Raw genomic sequence first — 20,757 nt, forward strand, 5'->3', positions numbered from 1 at the left:
TTCTAGTTTACACATGCCAAATAATTACTATGCCTAAACTCCTAAGTTGTGTGTTTCTAAGATATTACATTAATGTAATTCTGAACCTAAACAATATAATTCTCCATAAAAAGTCCCTTCCTAAACTTACATAAAAAATCTTAAGTACTCTTGATTACCTTGAAGCTGGAAATAGAAGTATTTTTGTTTGCACTTTTAAGAGTCTGGTTGACCCATTTAATAATAATTTCATCATTTACTTTTTCACCCTCTCCAAGATCTGATAACACATTCAATGTATACCTGCAATAGAAAAGACACATATTTGAGACTAAAATAGGTAAATTTTGCTTTCATATCATTTATGTCAATATTTAGGTAAACATTTAAGAAATAGTTCAGTTCTAATAAATATTTCTAATGTTAGCCTGGCATTTGTACTTGGTTACATTCCAGAGTTCTAAAGCTCACTATGTAAAAACAAAAACTACCATATGGTATTTAAAAAATTTAAAACAACTTACAGAGACATTAATAAAAAGTGTTTCTAGAGATTGACCCATTTTCTTTTTTATCTTATTTTTTATTACTTCTTTTTAGTTATAAATAACATTAGAATTCATTTTGACATAATTATAAAAGTATGGAAAATAATTTGCCTTAATTCCTCAATACTTCCTCTTTTTCTCTTCTCCTTTCTCCCTATTTCCTTCCCTCTACTGATTTTTCTGCTATTTACTTAGTTTTTTTTAATTAGTGTTTTGTGAGTACACATGATAGTGAGATTCACTGTGGTATATTCATAATATTCATAATGATAAGTGTTGGCAAGTGTGGGGGAAACAGGTATACCATACATTGTTGGTGGGAATGCAAATTAGTGCAACCACATAAAAAAGTTAGGTCAGATTTTGATGAAATTCTGTCCCCCTCTTCTGCTTATTTCTTTTCTCTATTTTTTTCTTCCTTGTTTTGGCCTAGCTTCCACACATCAGAGAAAATATTCAGCCTTTGGTTTTTTGGGATTGACTTGTTTCACTTAGCATGACAATCTCTAGTTCCAAGCATTTACCAGCAAATGTCATAATTTCATTCTTCTTTATGACTGACTAATACTCCATTGTGTATATATACCACATCTTCTTTATCCATTCATCTGTTGAAGGGCACTAGGTTAGTTCCATCGCTTAGATATTGTGAATTGTGCTACTATAAACATTGATGTGGTTGTATTCCTATAGTATGCTGATTTTAGATCTTTTGGACGTATACCAAGAAGTGGGATAGCTGGGTCTTACAGTGATTCAAATCCTAGTTTTCTGAGGAATCTCCATCCTGCTTTCCAGAGTGGTTGCACTAATTTGCAGTCCCACCAGCAATGTATGGTGTACCTGTTTCCCCAACACTTGCCAACACTTATCATTAGTTGTGTATCTCGATAACTGCCATTCTGAATGAAGTGAGATGAAGAAACAAACCCATTTTAAAATGAAATTCACTAGTATATATAATCAATAGTAAATCCTTTACAAAATTAATATATTTTACATTGTATATTTATTGTGTTTATTATTCTTCAAAAATAGCTAAAAGTTTAGCTCAGTAACTTGTTGAAGGGAACTGACAGTGTTGCTGTAAACACATCAGCCTTTACCTTCTCATCAGCTGCCATACCAATGCCAGAGTAAGTGTTGAATTCCCTTCATTTAGGTCCTGCCCAGCAATACCAACCAAGGAGAATTTGGCTTTATTCTTCCCAAGCTCCACTGCATAGTTACAGTTTTCAATCTATAAACAAGCAAAAGTTTGGATATAAAAACATATTTCCTGAATATGTCAACCTAATTCAGTCATCTGAAAAAATAATTCTAATAACACTTTATATGACTGAATTTCATTTCATAATAACCCAATGAAAGCAAGGAATAACTATTTCTATTTTATAGCTAAAGATATCCAAGCACTAAGGGGTTGATCTAGATAGAGAATAACTGGCTAAAAAGTGTTAAGAGCCTGTCTTACCCTGTAAGTCTTGACTCTCTAAGATTACACATCTTACTAATGGCAAATATGTAACTAAAACCCTTGGTTTCCTGCATTCCACTAATAAACCTAATAAATAATGTTTATTCTAGATTTTAAATTAAGGAATAGAAAAGTCATCATTTCATTAAGAATCTTTCATATTCATCTCTCATATTCTTTATCTGATCTTACTCATCTTAATTTTAGCTTTTGGCCCATTTTATTTAACAAAGGCTTAACCTTAACTACACCAGTTAATAATGATTGTTAACTTGTTGAATTCCTAATAATGCTTATATTGCAATGCTTATGCACCATCTTTTACTTATTTTAGCTTTTATGTGATTTCTTTTGCTACTCATTGTATGGCTCCTTTTAAAAAACAAAAATGTTTACATGTATAAATCTATATCATAGTTTCCCTTTTTCTAGTCCAGTGCCTTGCCAATAGTCAAAATCTGATCTATAAATACCAATAAATTATTTGCCCACCTATCTATTTATTTCTAGTGATATTAAGTCTGGTTAAATTTTTCTGTACTTTTTTTTTTTTGGTCTATCTTGGCCTCTAGAGAATATTCTTATTTCCCATAATCTAGTATTGTACTTCTTTTATCAGAATAGAAATATCACACACACACACACACACACACACACACACACACATTCTTATGTAGATGAGTTTTCCTTAAGTAAAATTGTATGCTCTCATAATTGTATAATCTCACCAGTAGAAGAAAAGTGTTTACTAAGTACTTTTTGGAAAAAACAGTTAAGAAAAAACAGTATAATTAGTTTCTCTCAATTTTCTTTTCAAGGTAGTGAAGGCTCCATTTCAAAACAATTCAACCAGGGATAAGCAGATACATTTTTTTCTAAAAATAAGGAAATATTTCTATGAAAGGCAAAGAAGAGGCCACACAATTAGCAGATTTTTAAAACAAATTTGTTAAAGAGAATTCAAATTCCTGAAGTTCAGTTGGTTTAAAAAAAATACAAGAAGATCCTTTGAACTTTCTGTAACATCTACCTGGTTTACTTCATAAATCAAGTAAAATATCTGATTTGGATTCATATTTTTTACATGCAAGGAGATAATATTTCAAAATTAGTTTTCCTAGTAGTCATATTTAATTATGCCTGTTTAATACAAACAAATGCTATAGAAATTTATAGAACTAAAAAAAATAGATTCCTAATTTATGGAAAGTAATCAGCACTCCTGATTATGTAACTGTGAATAAAAAGAGAGAAAAACCATGGATACTCATTTGAATGGGAAACTTCACTGGCAAATTGCAGTCATCACTTTAGTGTAGACTGTGTTTCAGTAAAGGGCCATCTGTTAGTTAGTTAGACCAAAATGCCTGAGAGAGAAGATGGTGAGAAAGAATCTCATGGTTGCTAGTATAGAGCCTAAGGGGATGCTGGTATGACTAACAACAAAAGGGAAACTGGAAGTGGGTGTTAATATAAGGGGAATGGTGTTCTATTTGGGGCAGCATTTGGTTGCAAATTTGGCAGAACATTTCTAAGATCTGGAGAGGTACTAAACTGGAGAAAAAAATGAGAAATTAGGTTCCTGGCGGTAAGTCATGTTTATGATAGTATCTAAAACCTTAAAAATAGATCTGCTTTCTGAGGCTGTACATACAGAAGTTAAGAGCTTTTAGGCAAGAATGAGTCTTGGAAATACTGAGTTGTCAGGCTAAAATATGAGGAACCCATGAAAGTTAAGAATGAGCACAAAGCGAAGCATGGTGGTGCAGAACTATAATTCCAGCTACTCCAGAGGCCGAGTTAGGAGGATTACAAATTCAAGGCCAGCCTGGGTAACTTAGTGAGACCTTGTCTCAAAACAAAACAATAAAAAGGGCTGGGGCCATAGCTCAGTGGTACAGAGCCCCTAGGTTCAATCCCCAGGAGGGAAAGGGTGATGAAGTGAACACAAAGAAAGCAAGGAAAAGTTAGAGAGCACAGTCTCAGAGTGAATGAAAGAATGATTCCAAGCACTTCAAATGCTTTGGAGGCTCATTTGGACAATGAGAAGAGTTATGTAATAGGATACCAGGTTCCAAGTGACAACAAATACTGAAAAAGTAATGAAGAAATATATTTAATGGTACAGTTTTATGAACTTTATAAGTGAAGTGATGTGCATTGATGACTGCCCAAAGTCCATAAAATAATTCCCTATGATAATATGTCGTGAAAAGGACTGCTTTTTTGTTTTTTAAGCATCTCGAATTTATCTCAGGCTTTATGTTTAATTCTATTAAATTGCTAGTATTTGTTGAAAGGAAGCAGTCTACATATGATTCATTTGTAATATTTTGCAATTAACATAAAAATCCCAAGCATAATGAATGGTTCAATTTGTGTTTTCCTGTTACATTTTACGTAAGAAATTTTGAAGGGAAAAAAAAACAACTTAGGGCTAGGGTTGTGGCTCAGTAGTGGAGCATTTGCCTGGCATCTGTGAGGCACTGGGTTTGATTCTCAGCACCACATATAAATAAATAAAAGGTCCATTGACAAAAAATAATACTAAAAAATACAAATGAAATTATTCAAAAAGATTTTCTGAATTCTTAAAGATTTTCTGAATTGTACTTCTGTGACAAAAACTGTGAGCAAATCAATTGAAAGTTTAAAATGTAGTCAGTCCAACCATCAGAAATACTGAGAAATATGAATATAAATTTCATCATTATACTATTATACTACCAATTTTAAAACTTTTAATATTATGATGTATTTACTTTTAAAAGTCTTTTATTTTTTAAATTACAAAGTCTATAAATATATGTTCATTCTGAGGATGTAGAGGAAGATTAGAAGTCCTTTTTGAATTATATGTTTAAAACAGATTTATATCATGTACATACACAGTTTTATATATTGCTTTCCCATGCCACTATTACTAAAACACTTTTTTAAAATTTCTTTTTTGGTACCCAGGGATTAAACCCAAAGGCACTTAACCACTGAGACATATCCCCAGCCTTTTTTATTTTTTATTCAGAGACAGGTTCTTGCTCAGTTGCTTAGGGCCTTGCTAAATTGCTCAGAATGGCTTTGAACTTGCAATTCTTCTGCCTCAGCTAAAATACTTTTTTTTTTGGGGGGGGGGGGTCCTGGGGTTTGAACTCAGGGACACTAGAACACTGAGCCACATCCCCAGCCCTATTTTGTATTTTATTTAGAGACAGGGTCTCACTGAGTTGCTTACTGCCTAGTTTTTGCTGAAGCTGGCTTTGAACTCTCTATCCTCCTGCCTCAGCCCTCCAAGCCACTGGGATTACAGGTGTTCATTACCACGCCAGGCTAAAACACTATTTTTAATGGCAAATTTTACTTCATCTTATAGGTGAGTCACTACTAATGCTTTATTGAACAATCATTTTAGTTTTTGTTCTATAAACATTATGGTGATAAACATTCTGGCGGACAATTGCTTGTCTGACTTCCTGATTTTTCATCAGAATAGGTGATAAGAATTGAAATTATTAGATCAAAGGATTTTTAAACATATATTTTAGTTGTCAATGAACCTTTATTTCATTTATTTATTCATATGTGGTGCTCAGAATTGAACCCAGTGTCTCACATATCCCAGGCTCTACCACCGAGCCATAACTCCAATCCCAAATGATTTTTTTTTAAGATTATTGATAATATATTACCAAACTGATTCTAGAAAGGTTCTAAAAAGGAACATATCCTCTTAACACTGGATGCAATTTCTTTATGGTGGGTAAAAGTTTTTCTGTGTATTACTCATCATTTTTTTTCTGTGAATTTTGAACTCATGTTGTTTTCCCATTTAGCTGGTAACAGCAACTGGATTTTAGTACTTGATTTGTATGAACTACTTATATTTACATTATTAACACTTGTCATACTTTTAGTAAACATGGATTCTTCACATTTGCTTTTAACTTTTCTTTATCGATTTATTTTTGTACATAAAGTTTGAAGTTTATATGAAATGTATTCATATCCACTTTTTCCTTTGTAATTTATTATTTATTCCAGGAATAGAGAATCATTCACTTACATTTTAAGAGTTTTATTATATTTTAATACTCCTTACTTTAAATCCGCCTGGCATTTACTTTGGTGGATTATATATGGTAAAGACTGGGTTTTTTTCTAACTAAATAGTTAACTAGGTTTTTCTGGCATCATTTTTTGGATGATCTTTCCTTTCCCTCTTGAATTCAGCAACCACCTTGCCATATATTAAGTTCTTAGGTTTAGGATTTCTTGGATATCCTATTCCATTCCATTTTTACATTCATACTAAATATTTCATTTACTATATCTTCACTATAAATTTTAATATATAGCCATGTACTGCTTAATAAGAAATGTGTCACTATGGTCATGACGTCAACAGGTGATATAATCTTAGGGACTCACCATTGTATATGTGGTTCATCATTAACCCATGACTATTTTCTAACATCTCTAAAATATCCCTCAACATCCTTGGAAAATGTTCCTGACTATTCAGGGCTTTTCCTTCTTCCAGTGAAGCTTTAGAATCACTTTATAAGTCCCACCTATCCCCTAATACACACACATATATAAATTGTTTCACCTATCCCCTGCTATACACACACAGTCTTGGATTCTAAATGGAATTATGTTCTACCGGTAAGTTGACTAGAAAAAAAATTGATCTCTTTATGTTATTTAGTCTTTCTGTCCAGGAATATGGTTATATTTCTTCTTATTCAACTGCCAACAGTTTTAACATTATGAAAATGCTGGTCAATTTCATATTAAATAAACAAGTAAGTTCCAGAAAATTTAGTCCACTAATTTGTTTAGTATGTTTAAATTATTCTTATTTTAAACAAAAGGATGAGGTTAAATGAAAGTATTAAAATTTGAAAGTCCTGCATACTTTTACTTTAGAAAGCAAATGACACTTAAAAAAGGTAAAAAGGAAATGCAAAAAACCCAAAAAGGTTTCCACAGAACAAACATGAACACCAAGGAGACTACTGATCCCATATGAAAAATACTGGAAGATAAGAACTTCTTTTTACATTCATCTACCAGATTTTCTTCCATCAGATGTAATGAAATCACTGCCTTCAAAACCATTTATTGACTTTCCACTGCTTATAGCTTAAAACCCATGTTCTTTAATTTGGCATTCAAGATTCTTAATATCTTGCTCCAATCCCAATTTTTAATTAACTGCTTACCTATCAAAATCTGCTGTAGCAAAACCATTTTCCTTAATTCCCAGAAATACACTTTCCCACTATTATTGTTTACCTTAACCCTCAGCCCCTTCTCCATCCTCCTTGTGACAAAATTCAATAATACATTCCTCAAGGTCTACCTCAAAATCAGCCTTCTGTGTGAAGCCTTTCATAAGGGCAACCTGTGGCCTTTTCTTCTTTAAAATCCATATTATCACTTTGCTTATACTGTCCTATATTGTAGTGGTTTATCTTATCTCCCTGCCTACCTTAGGGCTCCATAACTTGTTTTTTTTATATTATGCATTGCACTGTAATATATAGTAGGTAATCAAATATCTGCTGAGTAAATGAATGAATAACCAGTAAAGATTCAGCAAGTTGTGGCAAATATAAAATAAGAGCACACTTAACGATACATCTCAAAGAACATTAATACTACAACTTGCTAAAGAAGAAAGCATTTATAAAAGTGTCTGACTGGAAAGACTGCCTCCAACTTCCAAATATTTATTAAAGCAAACTTATAAAAAGGCTATCAGGTTTAACATATTGGTTTGAAACAGAACAGTGAGGACAGGCCATAGTGTACCAAGCTTCATGAAAATCTAAATCTTCTGTTTTATATCAGAACAATGACAATATAGCCACAATCATTATTTCATTCACCTTCTTCATGTTTCCTCCAAGAGCAGGATAAGGAGGTTTGTTGACATGGCTCCAGTCAACTGGCACTCGAATCATTTCATAGAGCTGAAAGATCACTAGAGCATCTGCAAGGTCACTAAAACAAGAAGGAAAAGGAGATGAGAGAAGAGTCAATGTTGGTATTATTTAATTTTATGAAGTACACTGACGGTGGACATATTTCTTGAAAAACACAAAGGCTGGGCATGGTGGTACAAATCTGTGACCCCAGCTACTTAGGAGGCTCAAGCAGAAGAACACCAATTTTGAGGCCAGCCTAGGCAACTTACTGAGACCCTGTCTCAAAATAAAACTAAAAAAGGATTGCAAATGTAGTTCTGTAGGAAAGCACTCAGCTAGCATGTGCAAGGCTCTAGGCTCAATCTCTAGTATGGCAAAGAAAAAAAATCCACAATAGGGTCATTTAATGCTTATAGAATAACAGGATATATAATTTGACCCAGAACTTCCAATCTAAGAATGTGCCCAAAAATTTGTCATAAATATTTACAAAAACATTTGTATGCATTTATATATGTACATAAAATCATATCCATACATATATATACACACATACATACATATATGTAGGTAAGTAAATACATATGTACACACACAAAGACATTTGTTGCCACAGTATTGATAATTTTTTTTTTTTTTTTTGAGACCAGATCTCTATTGCCCAGACTAGTTTCTAATTTCTGGGCTACAACAGTCCTCCTGCCTCAGCCTCCAAGACTGTAGGCACATGTCACTGCACCCCTCTCAGAGTATTTATAAATTTGGGAACAGCTTAAATGCCTGGCCATTAAGAGCTATTGAATAAACTATCCACACTATGAACTCCTGGGCCACCATTAGAAATAGTTATGTAGATCTCTGTATACCAACATGACACTCTTTACAAGGGAATATTAAGTTTAAAAGAGTAAATGGCAGAACACTTCACATGGTTGGATCTCATTTATTTTTTAAAAAATTAGAGTCACATGTATTTATATACCTATGTATGCTAAGGACTATTAATATGGATTACCTCTGGGCAGGAAAAAGGAAGTATGAGAGGGTAAGAAGGCAATTGTATATTTTATTTTATTCTGTATACTTACATATTTCTTGAAACTTGTACAGTAGAATAAATTCATATCTTAGTGATATACTAGTATTTTTAGAAACTTTAATTATAGGAAAGTCACAGCTATTAAGTAGGCAGTGGTTCATGTTCAATGATGAAGGTTAAGAGGAGGGAATTTATAAGCAAGCAGGAGTTCTTAAAGTGAGAACTACTACCTTGTATTGAGAAAAGTTAAGTTCTCCTGAGAAAACATGTCTGTGTTGAGTCTGTTCTCAATTCTGTATGCTAAGGACATAAAGCAGTAGCAATTGATTTTTTAAATTGCTAGGCCTGTGATGTAGTATGTGGCTTTTCTCCTCTAACAGCTTATTCACTGAGTTATGTCTTACTAAGGTTGATATTAAGGTTAGTTTGCATTCTCTGAGCATACACCATATGGCAGTGAAGGAGGCTGGGCTCTGTGCTGACTGATGGGGAAAGTCTAATCTGAAAATAATTAAAATCTGCAAGGTTGGGACTGAGGCTGTAGCTCAGTGGTAAAGTGCTTGCCTCGTATGTGTGAGGCACTGGGTTCAATCCTCAGCACCACATAAAAATAAGTAAATAAAGATACTGTGTGTTCATCTATAACTAAATAAACATTTTTAAAAATCTAGAGACTAGTATCAACATTATTTTTTTTAAATCTGACAAGGTTATGTGTAAGCAGATGAGCATTTCCTATAAAAAAGGTATACTAGCCAGGCAGAGTGATGCAAACCTGTAATCCCAATGGCTCAGGAGGCTGAGGCAGGAAGATCTCAAGTTCAAAGCCAGCCTTAGCAATTTCGCGAGGCCCTAATCAAGTTATTCAGATCCTGTCTCAAAATAAAAATTAAAAAGGGCTGGGGATGTGGTTCAGTGGTTAAGTGCCCCTGGGTTCAATCCCCAGTTCCAAAAAAAAACAAAAACAAAAAAAGATATTACTAAGGTATTTGTGTAGGTTCTAGAATCCATCTATTTCATGAATTTTTTTTTCTTAAGTGAACCCACTCTCATTCCTGTGTAATATGGTATTATTATTCATGTTCTACAAATGGGAAAACTGAGACCCAGAGAGATGAAATTACTTCCAGAGATTTCAGGATGAATTCCGCAAACTGATCCTAGAAACACGCTAGAGCTATTTGTTCTTTCAAATTAGTTCATAAAGATCTATTCCTCTCTCATGTCCAATATTTGAGTTTTACCTGCCCTAGCTAGCTCTTGTAAAATTGATGTACATCTCTTTTTGTTTAGCTGGAATTAAAATGAGCCTATCACACTGAGCCAATTAACAGAATAAGGCAATATTTGGTTTTAGATCTTAAAGAACAGTTTTAATACATACCAAGAAGCAGAAATTACTATATTACTACTACTAATCCTCAGCAAGTTAGGTTGTCTGCTATGACATTAATCTTCATATTTAAATAATAACTTGGTCAATCTTTAGATAGAATTAAACTCTTTAAAAAAGAGTTTCCTTCATGTGTAAATTAATGACACTGTTATCACTCACAGCATTGGAAATGATTTAGTATAATATCTTCTTAGTCCAATCAATGTTAATATATGCTGTCACACAGGGATTGAATCCAGGGATTCTCTACCACATCCTCTGTCTCCCCATCTTTCTTCAGACAGTCCCCAAACTTGTGATTCTCCTGCATCAGTCTTGCTAGTCACTGGGGTCACAGACCTGTACCCCTGTACCCAGCTATATATTGTCATTTTTAAACAAAGATAAAAATTTAATAATTACCAGGGAAAACAAGTTATTTCTATAAATTAAATAAAAGCATACACAAACATTTTAGAGTAATTGAGATTGTGATGAAAATAAATTAAAAATATGAATTGTAATGATGAATACCCATATAAAGGTTAAGAACCATTTATCAAATATTACTGTTATTCTAATATGCTAAAGCTGAAGTAATTTCTTATTTTCAAGATTACCATGAAAGAATAACGAGTATCTTTACTGATGTATTTCTATCATCATCAAAAATCATAATTATTATATTTTTTAAAAATTTTACTATATTGCCAATTCCCAGCATTCTGAAACTCTAAATGTTAGCTAACTCCTTGTGATAAGAGAAAATGCTATTATGTAAACATACCGACAATTTGAAACTTTTTAAATTCGACCTCTGGGGCTGGGGGTGTAGCTTAGTGGTAGAGTATTTGCCTAGCATGTGTGAGGACTTGGGTTCCTCCCCAGAATGGGGGTGAGGGAAATTTGATCCTGACAGTAAGGTTCAAACACAGTAAAATATTTACCTGTACAAATGATTAATATATGGGTTGACCCCCAAGGAATTCATCCAGTTCCGAAAAGTCCGCTCTTCCTTGCTCTCTCCTAGATTACACATAAATTCACACTGATGATTCAGGACAGAAAGAATCAGGAACTATATTTTAAACTATTCAGACATGTACAAATTGGCCATACATACTTGGTCAGGGTTCTTTAGATACCATAATTTCTTTGGAGGAAAAAAGAAAAACAATCTTATCCCCCACCATCTAGGAAGCCTTCATTTACACACCACTCTCTCCCCCTCACTCTGGCTTCCCATTCTTTTTCTTCATCTAGATTCCCTTAGTTGATGTCTGTGAATTACTACTGTCCAGAAACACCAAAGATAAACTTGTGTAGTCTGAAGTTATGATTAGATACAAAAAGGACTAGATAAACATTGTAAAACGAAATCTTTTAGCTTTCGGGATAACATCAGCATATTCAACAGAAATAGAAAAGCTTTGCTTTTCCCAATACAGTGTATTGGGAATCTAATTTTATACAGATTATGGTTTCATACAGGAAAGTTTCTGGGTGTACAAACCTATACTTTATACCAAACAATGAAGGAGAGAGGGAATCTCTAATAATATTTAAAAACAGATCACTGGAGGGGGGGCGCGGGTATAATAACTATTTTACAGGCTTCCTGGGTTTATTTAGATTATCACTATTGAAAATACTTGATGAATATAGACCCCACCTAGCACTCTAATGTGTGCTAAGCTAAAGTTACACTTCATCATATTAAGTTTCTGAACCTCAAAGGTCACCTCAAGAAGACAACTCCTGCAGGCACTATTATTTAACCTGGGTTAATGGTCCAGGCCATTCCCTTCACAGCAGTAAAAACACTACCTATAAGGAAAATGTAGGGAAGGGGTACCACAAAGGAAGTAGAGATGTGGGTCCCCAGCTGCATTTGCCTTGCAGTTCACGCTGATTGCAAATGGTCCTAAATGACCAACCAAAATAATTTGTCCTTCAGCAAAGTTGGGGGACAGTGGAATAGTCTAGACTATCTAATCACCAGACTTCTGAAAGCTGAAACATTTCACTTTTCACCACTTCTAATTTCTATTCAAGTTCAGGACACTCTCTAAACTTGGGCCCATGTGAGACTCCCTGGACAATTCAATATAGAAATCAATAACCATCTGAGCTTCAGGGTCCATCCTCTAGAATCATCTGTACAGTACTCTTCAGGATAAGTGCCACAGATAGTATGAACGAAAATAGGTACCGAAACCTTTTATGATCTAAAGGACACTGTTATTTTCATCAACCTTTCAGGAAATAAACTGCCCAATATATCTTCATGTGGTTTTCAATGTCATTACCTAACAGATTTCCCAGAATCAACTTCAATTCTTATTCTATGAAATTGTATAGCCATATAATTTCTTGCTTCAATTTTGTTCCCACTGGTCTTCATAAGAGGCAATTGATCAGTGTGCTGTACTATAACCACCTTATAATTAAATTAACAATCTACATGACAACCTTTTTAAAAAATATATTCCCAGAACCCGGGCCTACCTTACTTATACTAGTTATTAAAAAAGGTTCAAAATTATTCCCTGAACTATCCACAACATGACAAAGATAAACATACTGTGAATAATAGCTTGATGCATGTGGCTTGGATTTACCTTTTGGTCATTTCTCTATTATCATCTGTTATAATGCTATATATAATTTTTTTTCCAAATATCAGAAATTTTTCACATTATTCCCACTTGGGAAAATCCAAAAGATGTGTTAAAATTACAAAGTTTGAATGTCCCAGTAAAATAATTAAAATATTCAAATTCTATTGACTGATGATATTATGAATATTTTAAGATACTAAGCTTGCATTTTGATTGAGTTCTGAAACTGTTACACACTTCAGAGATTCATGCTTCTTCCTTTTATTCTCAACTAATTATAATTTTAACTTTTAATCTCTGCAAAGAAAAGTAGATTTCAGAAATGAGCATTTATTTGTCAAGTGCCATTTCAAGTTATCTTGGTAAATAAATGCTCAAAGCTAGAAGCACTATGCATTTGTGCAAGAGCCATGGTAAAGCATTACAAAAACATATGTATTCCAGATTAGACAATGTTTTCTGGATTGTAGACAACTGAAGTGGTTTTCAAACTGAAATCTTAATTGCTGATATTTAAGATAGAATTATATTCTTTTCATTTGTAGATCAAATTGACATCTGCATCAATACAGATTTCAATAAAAATAACAAAAGTAGACTACTAAGATGAAAGAAAAGGAACTAATATAGATACAACATCTACTATGCTGTAATGTATTAAGTGCTTTCCACCTCCCACTCTGACTACAACTTTTCTGACTTGTGGTCACATTTAACTTGCTTTCTAACTCTTCAAAATAAATATTATTAGTCATGTTTTATATATGAGAAAACAAAGAGAAGTTACTCAGATAAGAAGTAGTAGAAACATGATTTGAATAAAGTCTTTCTAAATCTGTGGCCTAGGTACTTTCTATCACCATGAATAAATTCTGAGATGGTCTCTCTATATGTAGCCCACTTGTTTGGATCAATTAGATGTAAAGGTTTAATATTTAATTGTACTTTCAGTTCCTCACAGATAAAATTCTTTGCCAATGAGGACATACTAATATATGAATTTGGGATGTGATACGGTCAAGCTTCATAATTCACAGGGATCTATAAAAACTTAAATTTACAGAGGAAATATGCTGATGACAGTCAAAGTCAAATACATTTTGGCAGATGTATCAGGACATACATATGTTCTACATAAAGAGGATTGATAAATACTTCCATAGTATCTTAACAAATATAGTCAATGCTAATGGAAATATGTAGCAATCCTGTGCACACTGAAAAATTTCAAAAGCATGCTGAACACTAGCAAAAGAATTCAAACATGACAAATAGAGCGAGCAAGTTGGAAAAGATATCTAGCAAGAATTCAGTGACTATAAAAAGCAGATCATTTTTAATATGCCACTCTAAACAATGCCTTCTACTATAAGACACAGAGGGATTTTGAAATTTTCCAGACCGATAAAAACCTAGCAGTCTTCTTTTTTACTTAATTATTTTTAATATTTATCTTTTAGTTGTAGTTGGACACAATACTTTTATTTTATTCATTTACTTTTATGTGGTGCTGAGGATTGAACCCAGGGCCTTGCACATGCTAGGCAAATACTCTACCACTGAGCCACAACCCCAGCCCGTTTGCTAAATTTTTAAGTTCTAATCTTTTACTCTAAATTTCTCTTTACAAATATATATATCTACTTTTTTTTCTATTTTTCCTCTTGGTTACAGATCTATGTAGAAAATGTAGTCTTTATCTTATTTAACTGACCCTCAGAAGAGTGAATTGAATTAATCCTATTTCTCAAAAAATATATTTATGAAATTTGAAATTTCTTTCATTCATCATGACACTATAATTACAAGGTGACAAGAAAATCAGAACTCTAGTTGTGGCACTTAAAGAAAAAGATCATGAACTGAGTTTTCACTCAGTCTCACTGGGGAAGGAAAGAAGCAGGGGTGGTTTTGTGAGAGAATGAATACTGCAACATCAAATTCTCCCCACCAGGCAGAATCCCTGCCTTCTCCAAATAAGGGCAACTGAGGAAAAAATCTTAGACTGGCCCCTCTCCAACAACCACCAGCACTGCTCATTCTGATACTAGTGGGGTATAGGTATGCATGTGAATGAGGCTGTGAGAATGGAAGAAAAAAGCAAGAGGCTGGGAAACAAGGAGAAAAAACTAGACTTGAGAATGTTTGGGTCATTATGATGATTCATATATTATAAGCTTCACTGACATTTAGTAAATGTAACATAGATAAATAATGCCAAATAATCTGTTGCAGAACCTAAATGAATCCTTTCAAAGATGGCTTGTGATAAAAAATAAGATTTATCACAGGAGAGAAAGATAAAGACTTTACATCAAATCCTTATGTCCAATTGTCAAAACTAGTTCCTACTGTGTTTGCAACTACAGTATCCCATCACTATAGAAGGCACTTTAGGTCGAGCGTATATATGATCAAAGCCTTGCTCTGCTATTTTTTTCTCTGCTATTTAATTAAGCCTCGTTTATGTTTCTTGCTTGTCGTTATTCATTCTATAGGCATATTAAGACAACACAGCATGAACAATGCAAAAAATAAATATCAACCCAAATGGAAAGAATAAATGGCACTAATAAAAAGAACATTCAGAAAGAAAACATTTTTAGAGTATAGAAAAGTACTAAATACAGTACCTACATTAGGAGGGGTCAAATCTGCATTTCATGAAGCAAAATAGGAAAGTATTATATATTATGAGACAGATAACAGTAGCCCACACACAAGACAAGTAATGAATACTGTAATATTTTTCATGTACACCAAAACTATTAAAAAGAGAATAATACTGGAGTCAAACTGCTTTTCAAAGGAGAAAAAAAGCTACCAATAATTGTTTTTTTTTTCCTCCAAGAGATAATTCACTATCCATATTGGTGGTACTCATAGGATCATATTTTAAATGTCTTGATAGTTTCCATTAAATTCTTATGGAGAAATGACAAATAAGATAATTTACCCCAGCATTCTCTTTTAACCAAAACCAACAATCACTTTCTGTAATTTGAACTTTTTAATAGATGCACATGCCTACACACAATAAAGTGCATCTTCTACAATAAATTCCCTAGCTTTGACAACGAAGTAAGACAGTACCACAAGAAGAGAAATACAATGTTTCAATTAAAGGCAGAAACAACATACCTTCCAATAAATTTATATCGATGTCATTATTATCAGGTTTGTGTAGGCATGGATATGTGTTAAAAAGATTAGCTACAAAGGCTAAATTAAGTTTAGGATTGCCTGAAACCACATCAGCAGGAGTAACAAACTGTCTGCAGCCTAGTTTATCTGCTTCTTGAAGCATGAATTCAGCACGCTTCAGGTCATTTCTCTCCTAAACAAGGAAATAAAAATGGTTAAGATTAAACCTTTTTTTGATTGGCATAATTTTTATAGTTATAGATATTTCAACTCCCCCCTCCCCTTTTTCTAATCAAAAAGGAAAAAGTCACTCAGTTTTTTTGCTGGGATGACTGAGTCATATTTAACACTCATTGCTGAAATACTCAACAAGCCCCTCAAATATTATATCAGTAAGATCCTGTTGGTTAAAGTGTAGGCAACACCGTCACCTGGTAGAGTGCCAGGCTTAGTTGCCTCACCCATTCTACATTGAGTGGTATTTCCCATACTCTTTTTTCAATGAAAAACAGCTTGGAATCATATAACACTATTAAAATCAGAAGGAACAGCACCTTGCAAACCCTGGAAACAAACAAATCAAGCCAAATGCTCATGAATGTGAGAATAGATGAATGAACTGGTATATTCATACAATGATACACCATGATATAATGATATATCATGATATAATGATGGTGTATAATTGTATGAATATACCAGTTCATTCATTAACTCCAAAATGAGTGACTCAGAGATATTAAGTTCAAAATAGCACTAGAAATTTAAGTATAATGATAAACTTTACATGAAGTTGTCAAGAAAAATAAAAGATTTAATAAGGAATGCATTTGATGAAAGGAAACTACATGAAAAGAGAAGCAAAATAAAAATGAACACAAAGATTAAAGATGGTGGTTACCAAACTGAGGTGAGGCAGAGAGATGAAGAACTGTATGGCTAAATGAAAATTATCATCAAGGTCTTAGTTTTCAAGTTGGATTGAGGGTTTATGAGGCTTGTAACAATTTCAAAACAATCACAACTAAAAATGAAAGGAGGTCCATGTATGGGCCCATCTAGAGAGTTATCATAACCAAGGATCATAACCTATCTGATTCTGTGTACCAGAGTTTTAAAGTAGTAAAAATGTACATGATATGAGAAGGTGATAGATTCAATGCCATTAAACAATAAAAGTTACAAAGGTAGATCACAATACATGGACCTTATTTGAATTGTTATTCAAATGAACCACAAAAGGAAAATTTGACATTTTCAAATTAATTAGAGATGTCAACAATAACTAGGTGATGTTATAGATTATTATTAATTTTTTAGGGATAAAGTGTTGTGGTCATACTAAAAAAGTATCTTCTACAAATACATATTGAAATGTTTATGAAATGATACAATGTCTAGAATTTGCTTCAAAATAATATAGGAAAGGAGGTAAATTGGGAATAAATTAAATAAATCCACTGACCATGAGCTGATAAATGTTTACCTAGTAGATCAGCATATGGTCATTTAATATACTGTCTATTTTTTATAATAAATTTTAAATATTCCCTAAGTTTTTTAAGATTCTGATTTTTGACTCAAAGTAATTTACAAACTTCACTCAGTTTTACAATACTAACTTTCTGCTATATTTAAAACTAAATATTAAGGACAACTACACTTTAAATATTCAGTACGTTTTCATACACACCATAGTCTGACCATATTTTCATGTCTATATAGAACCACCCCAAGTATTTACAATTTATGCTTAAAGAATAAACTTCCTAGGAAATATGTTTGGTGGTTCAGGATCTATATCAGTCCTATACCATAAATACAAGGAATTGCCATGTTTTATTCTGTGTATTTCCAAAAGTAAACTGTGGAACTGATAATCAGTAGTTTAGCAATCTAATAACAGCTTCTTACTTCCTTTCCTGACACACATTGACAGTCACAGAATCAACACATTCAGTTGCACTGCACCAGGGAAATGTCGATATAAGGTTGATTTGACACATACTCAAGGTTAGAATTTTGCAATTCCTTTTCTTCATTGGCACAGGCAGATGGCTCAGCATTGTAGACTGGAGCTTAGGACGTGGAAAAATACTTCTGAAGAGCAAAGGGTCAAACTTCAAAGAAGGGCAGAGAACGCCACCAAGGAATGCTGCCTGTAGAGTATTATACTCTAAATTTGAATATAATTACTCATCGAATTGACAGTCAGAAAGCAGAACAGAACTCTTACCAGGAATTGAGGGAGGGGGAAATGAGGAGTTATTGTTGAGTGGGTACAGAACTTCACTATGGAATGATGAAAAAATTCTAGAGAGATAGTGGTAATAGTTGCACAGCAGTGTGAATATACTGAATTTCACTTGAACTGCATACTCAAAAATGGTAAAATTGGTAAATTTTATGTTACATATAATTTTACTACAATATATCAAAAGAAAGAAGGGAAATTTAAACTTCTTACATTAAATCCTGAAAGGTCAATGGCAATGGCAGTTCCATTTTCTCGGTCACCTTTAGGGGCAATCTGATTAAGCAGATGAAAATATGCTCTTGAATCCTTAAAGGAAAGAAAAAAAATAGTATTTTTTAAATGAATAAAATCATCATTCATTTAGAGAAAAAGTGCTCAAACTGAGAAAATTGTTCCCATTGCAAAGAGTAAAATAACAAACAACTCAGTGACTATAGTAACAGAATTACTTATGAGTTCCTACATGCATCATGCTAGTTTATGCTTCCAAGCTTCCAGCAATGGGGTTCTGGGTACCTGAAAGCCCCTCACCCCACCATTTACATTTGTTTACAACTCCAAGCATCAGGATCAATTAAGATTCAGGTCAAATATATTCTGGAAGGCTTCCCTGATGTCTCTATAAATGAATTAAGTACCCTTCCTATATTACATAGCACCCATTGACCATCTCTTTAAATAAACTGTGGCCTGGTTGTATTAAATCATCCCATGAAGTCTCCAAAGACAGTTACCATAATTCCACATGCATGTAGCTCTGCCCATCAAAAAGCAAAGGCTATTTCTCTTTCCCTTTAATTTGAACTGGCCTTCTGACTCACTCTGACCAAAAGAATGCAGGGAAAGTGAAATTCTGGACCTTCCAAACCCAAATCTTAAAAAAGCCTCCGCTTCCTCCCTTTAGAAGTTAACTTCTACATAAGAAGTCCACCTATTTGAGGCTATCATGCTATGCAGTGGAAACCCAAGATAGCCACATGGAGAGGCGTAGTGGAGGAGCACTGAGGCACTAGACATGTAACCTTTTTTGTACACCTTCCAGATGAACCCAAATGATAGCTGAATATACCCAGAGATCCCAGGAAAAAAGTATTGTGAAGGAGAACCACCCAGCCAAGATGCATCAACTGATAAAATTATGAGAAATAATAAATCATTATTTTAAGCCAGCAAATTTTATATGGTTTGCTGTATACGAAAAGATAAATGAAACATTCTTACTAGACATGTGCCTCCCTGTGAAATTGTAAGCTTCTTCCAGGCTGAGTCTTTGCATTGCTTACTCCTGGCATAATGCCTAGCAGGAGGGGCTTGCTGTCTGAATGACCTGAGCTGAACTGAGTTTTAAAGGGATCCAGAATAAGAGAAACCCCCAAAATAAACTGAATGAACACATAAGAGTTCAAAGTAAAAAATGTCACTTGAAAGATTGTCATCTAGACCATTACAGCAAAAACATAAGGTGTTAATAAACCTAAATAGGGCATATAAATTAAATACAGCACTATTCTAATTTTTTTTCCAGATTCCTCTGGCAATACCTATCCTAGCAGTGACCATGGTTTGTTAGGCAGAAATGAGTGTTAAATTTTCCCTGATAAGGCTCTCCCAGGATAAAGGGAAGTGTTTTAAGCTTCTCTTGTCCAGAGACATACCTTAAAATTTCCTTTGCCTCCTGATTCCCTGAGCCTTCACACAATTTAGTTTCCTGTTAGATGATTACTGGCAAAATTAAAGAGTGTTGAACTAGTGAGACCCACAGGCCTCCAGTCCAGCCAACAGGTGTCATTCTCAGTCCAAATTAATGGGCTCACTTAATTTTTTTAAAAAATGTTTTTAGTTGTAGATGGACATAATACCTTTATTTTGTTTATTTAGGTTTTTTTGTTTGTTTTAATGTGGTGCTGGGGATTGGGGATCAAACCCAGTGCCTCACACATGCTGGCAAGCATTCTACCACTGAGCCACAACCCAGCCCCCTCATTATAATTTAGCAGAAATATGACAAATAAATAGAAAAGACTGTTTTAATATGTTGAGGCTAGCTCCTCCTTCCTCTCACCATCAATTATAATACTTATGAAAAATCAATACATCAGTTAATTTTTAAAAAGTTTGTGAATATAATTGGGATTTTTGTGAATATAATTTAAAAAACTATTTTTAAATACTTTACATTCCACATCCTTGGTTCATGTGACTAATTTGAACATTAAAATGAAAACCTTAATGTCTTGGCTGAAGTTGCTGATGGTGCGCCATCCTGCATTGGTGAGGTGGTAGTTCACCCACCGCAGAAGTAACTCCTCTGGAGAAAGCTTCATCAGCTCCTCCAGTTCTTCACCTTCATTCAGCAATGCAATCAAAGCTGGGATGAAAACGAAAAA

At 33.6% G+C, this 20,757-nt stretch overlaps 1 protein-coding gene across 1 annotated transcript in view; it reads right to left on the minus strand.

The window, feature by feature from the left end:
- Pls1 (plastin 1) overlaps positions 1 to 20,757 on the minus strand; it is a 47,666-nt gene that overhangs the window by 7,441 nt on the left and 19,468 nt on the right. Inside the window, exons 7-13 of the mRNA XM_076868159.2 lie at positions 20,596 to 20,738; positions 18,581 to 18,676; positions 16,111 to 16,306; positions 11,296 to 11,374; positions 7,896 to 8,010; positions 1,634 to 1,767; positions 159 to 282 (exon numbers count right to left, since the gene is read on the minus strand). Of these exons, the coding sequence (XP_076724274.1) occupies positions 159 to 282; positions 1,634 to 1,767; positions 7,896 to 8,010; positions 11,296 to 11,374; positions 16,111 to 16,306; positions 18,581 to 18,676; positions 20,596 to 20,738 (887 nt within the window). The remainder of the gene's footprint in view (positions 1 to 158; positions 283 to 1,633; positions 1,768 to 7,895; positions 8,011 to 11,295; positions 11,375 to 16,110; positions 16,307 to 18,580; positions 18,677 to 20,595; positions 20,739 to 20,757) is intronic.

Source organism: Callospermophilus lateralis, chromosome 10, assembly GCF_048772815.1.
Source record: "Callospermophilus lateralis isolate mCalLat2 chromosome 10, mCalLat2.hap1, whole genome shotgun sequence".
Classification (NCBI taxonomy): Eukaryota; Metazoa; Chordata; class Mammalia; order Rodentia; family Sciuridae; genus Callospermophilus; species Callospermophilus lateralis.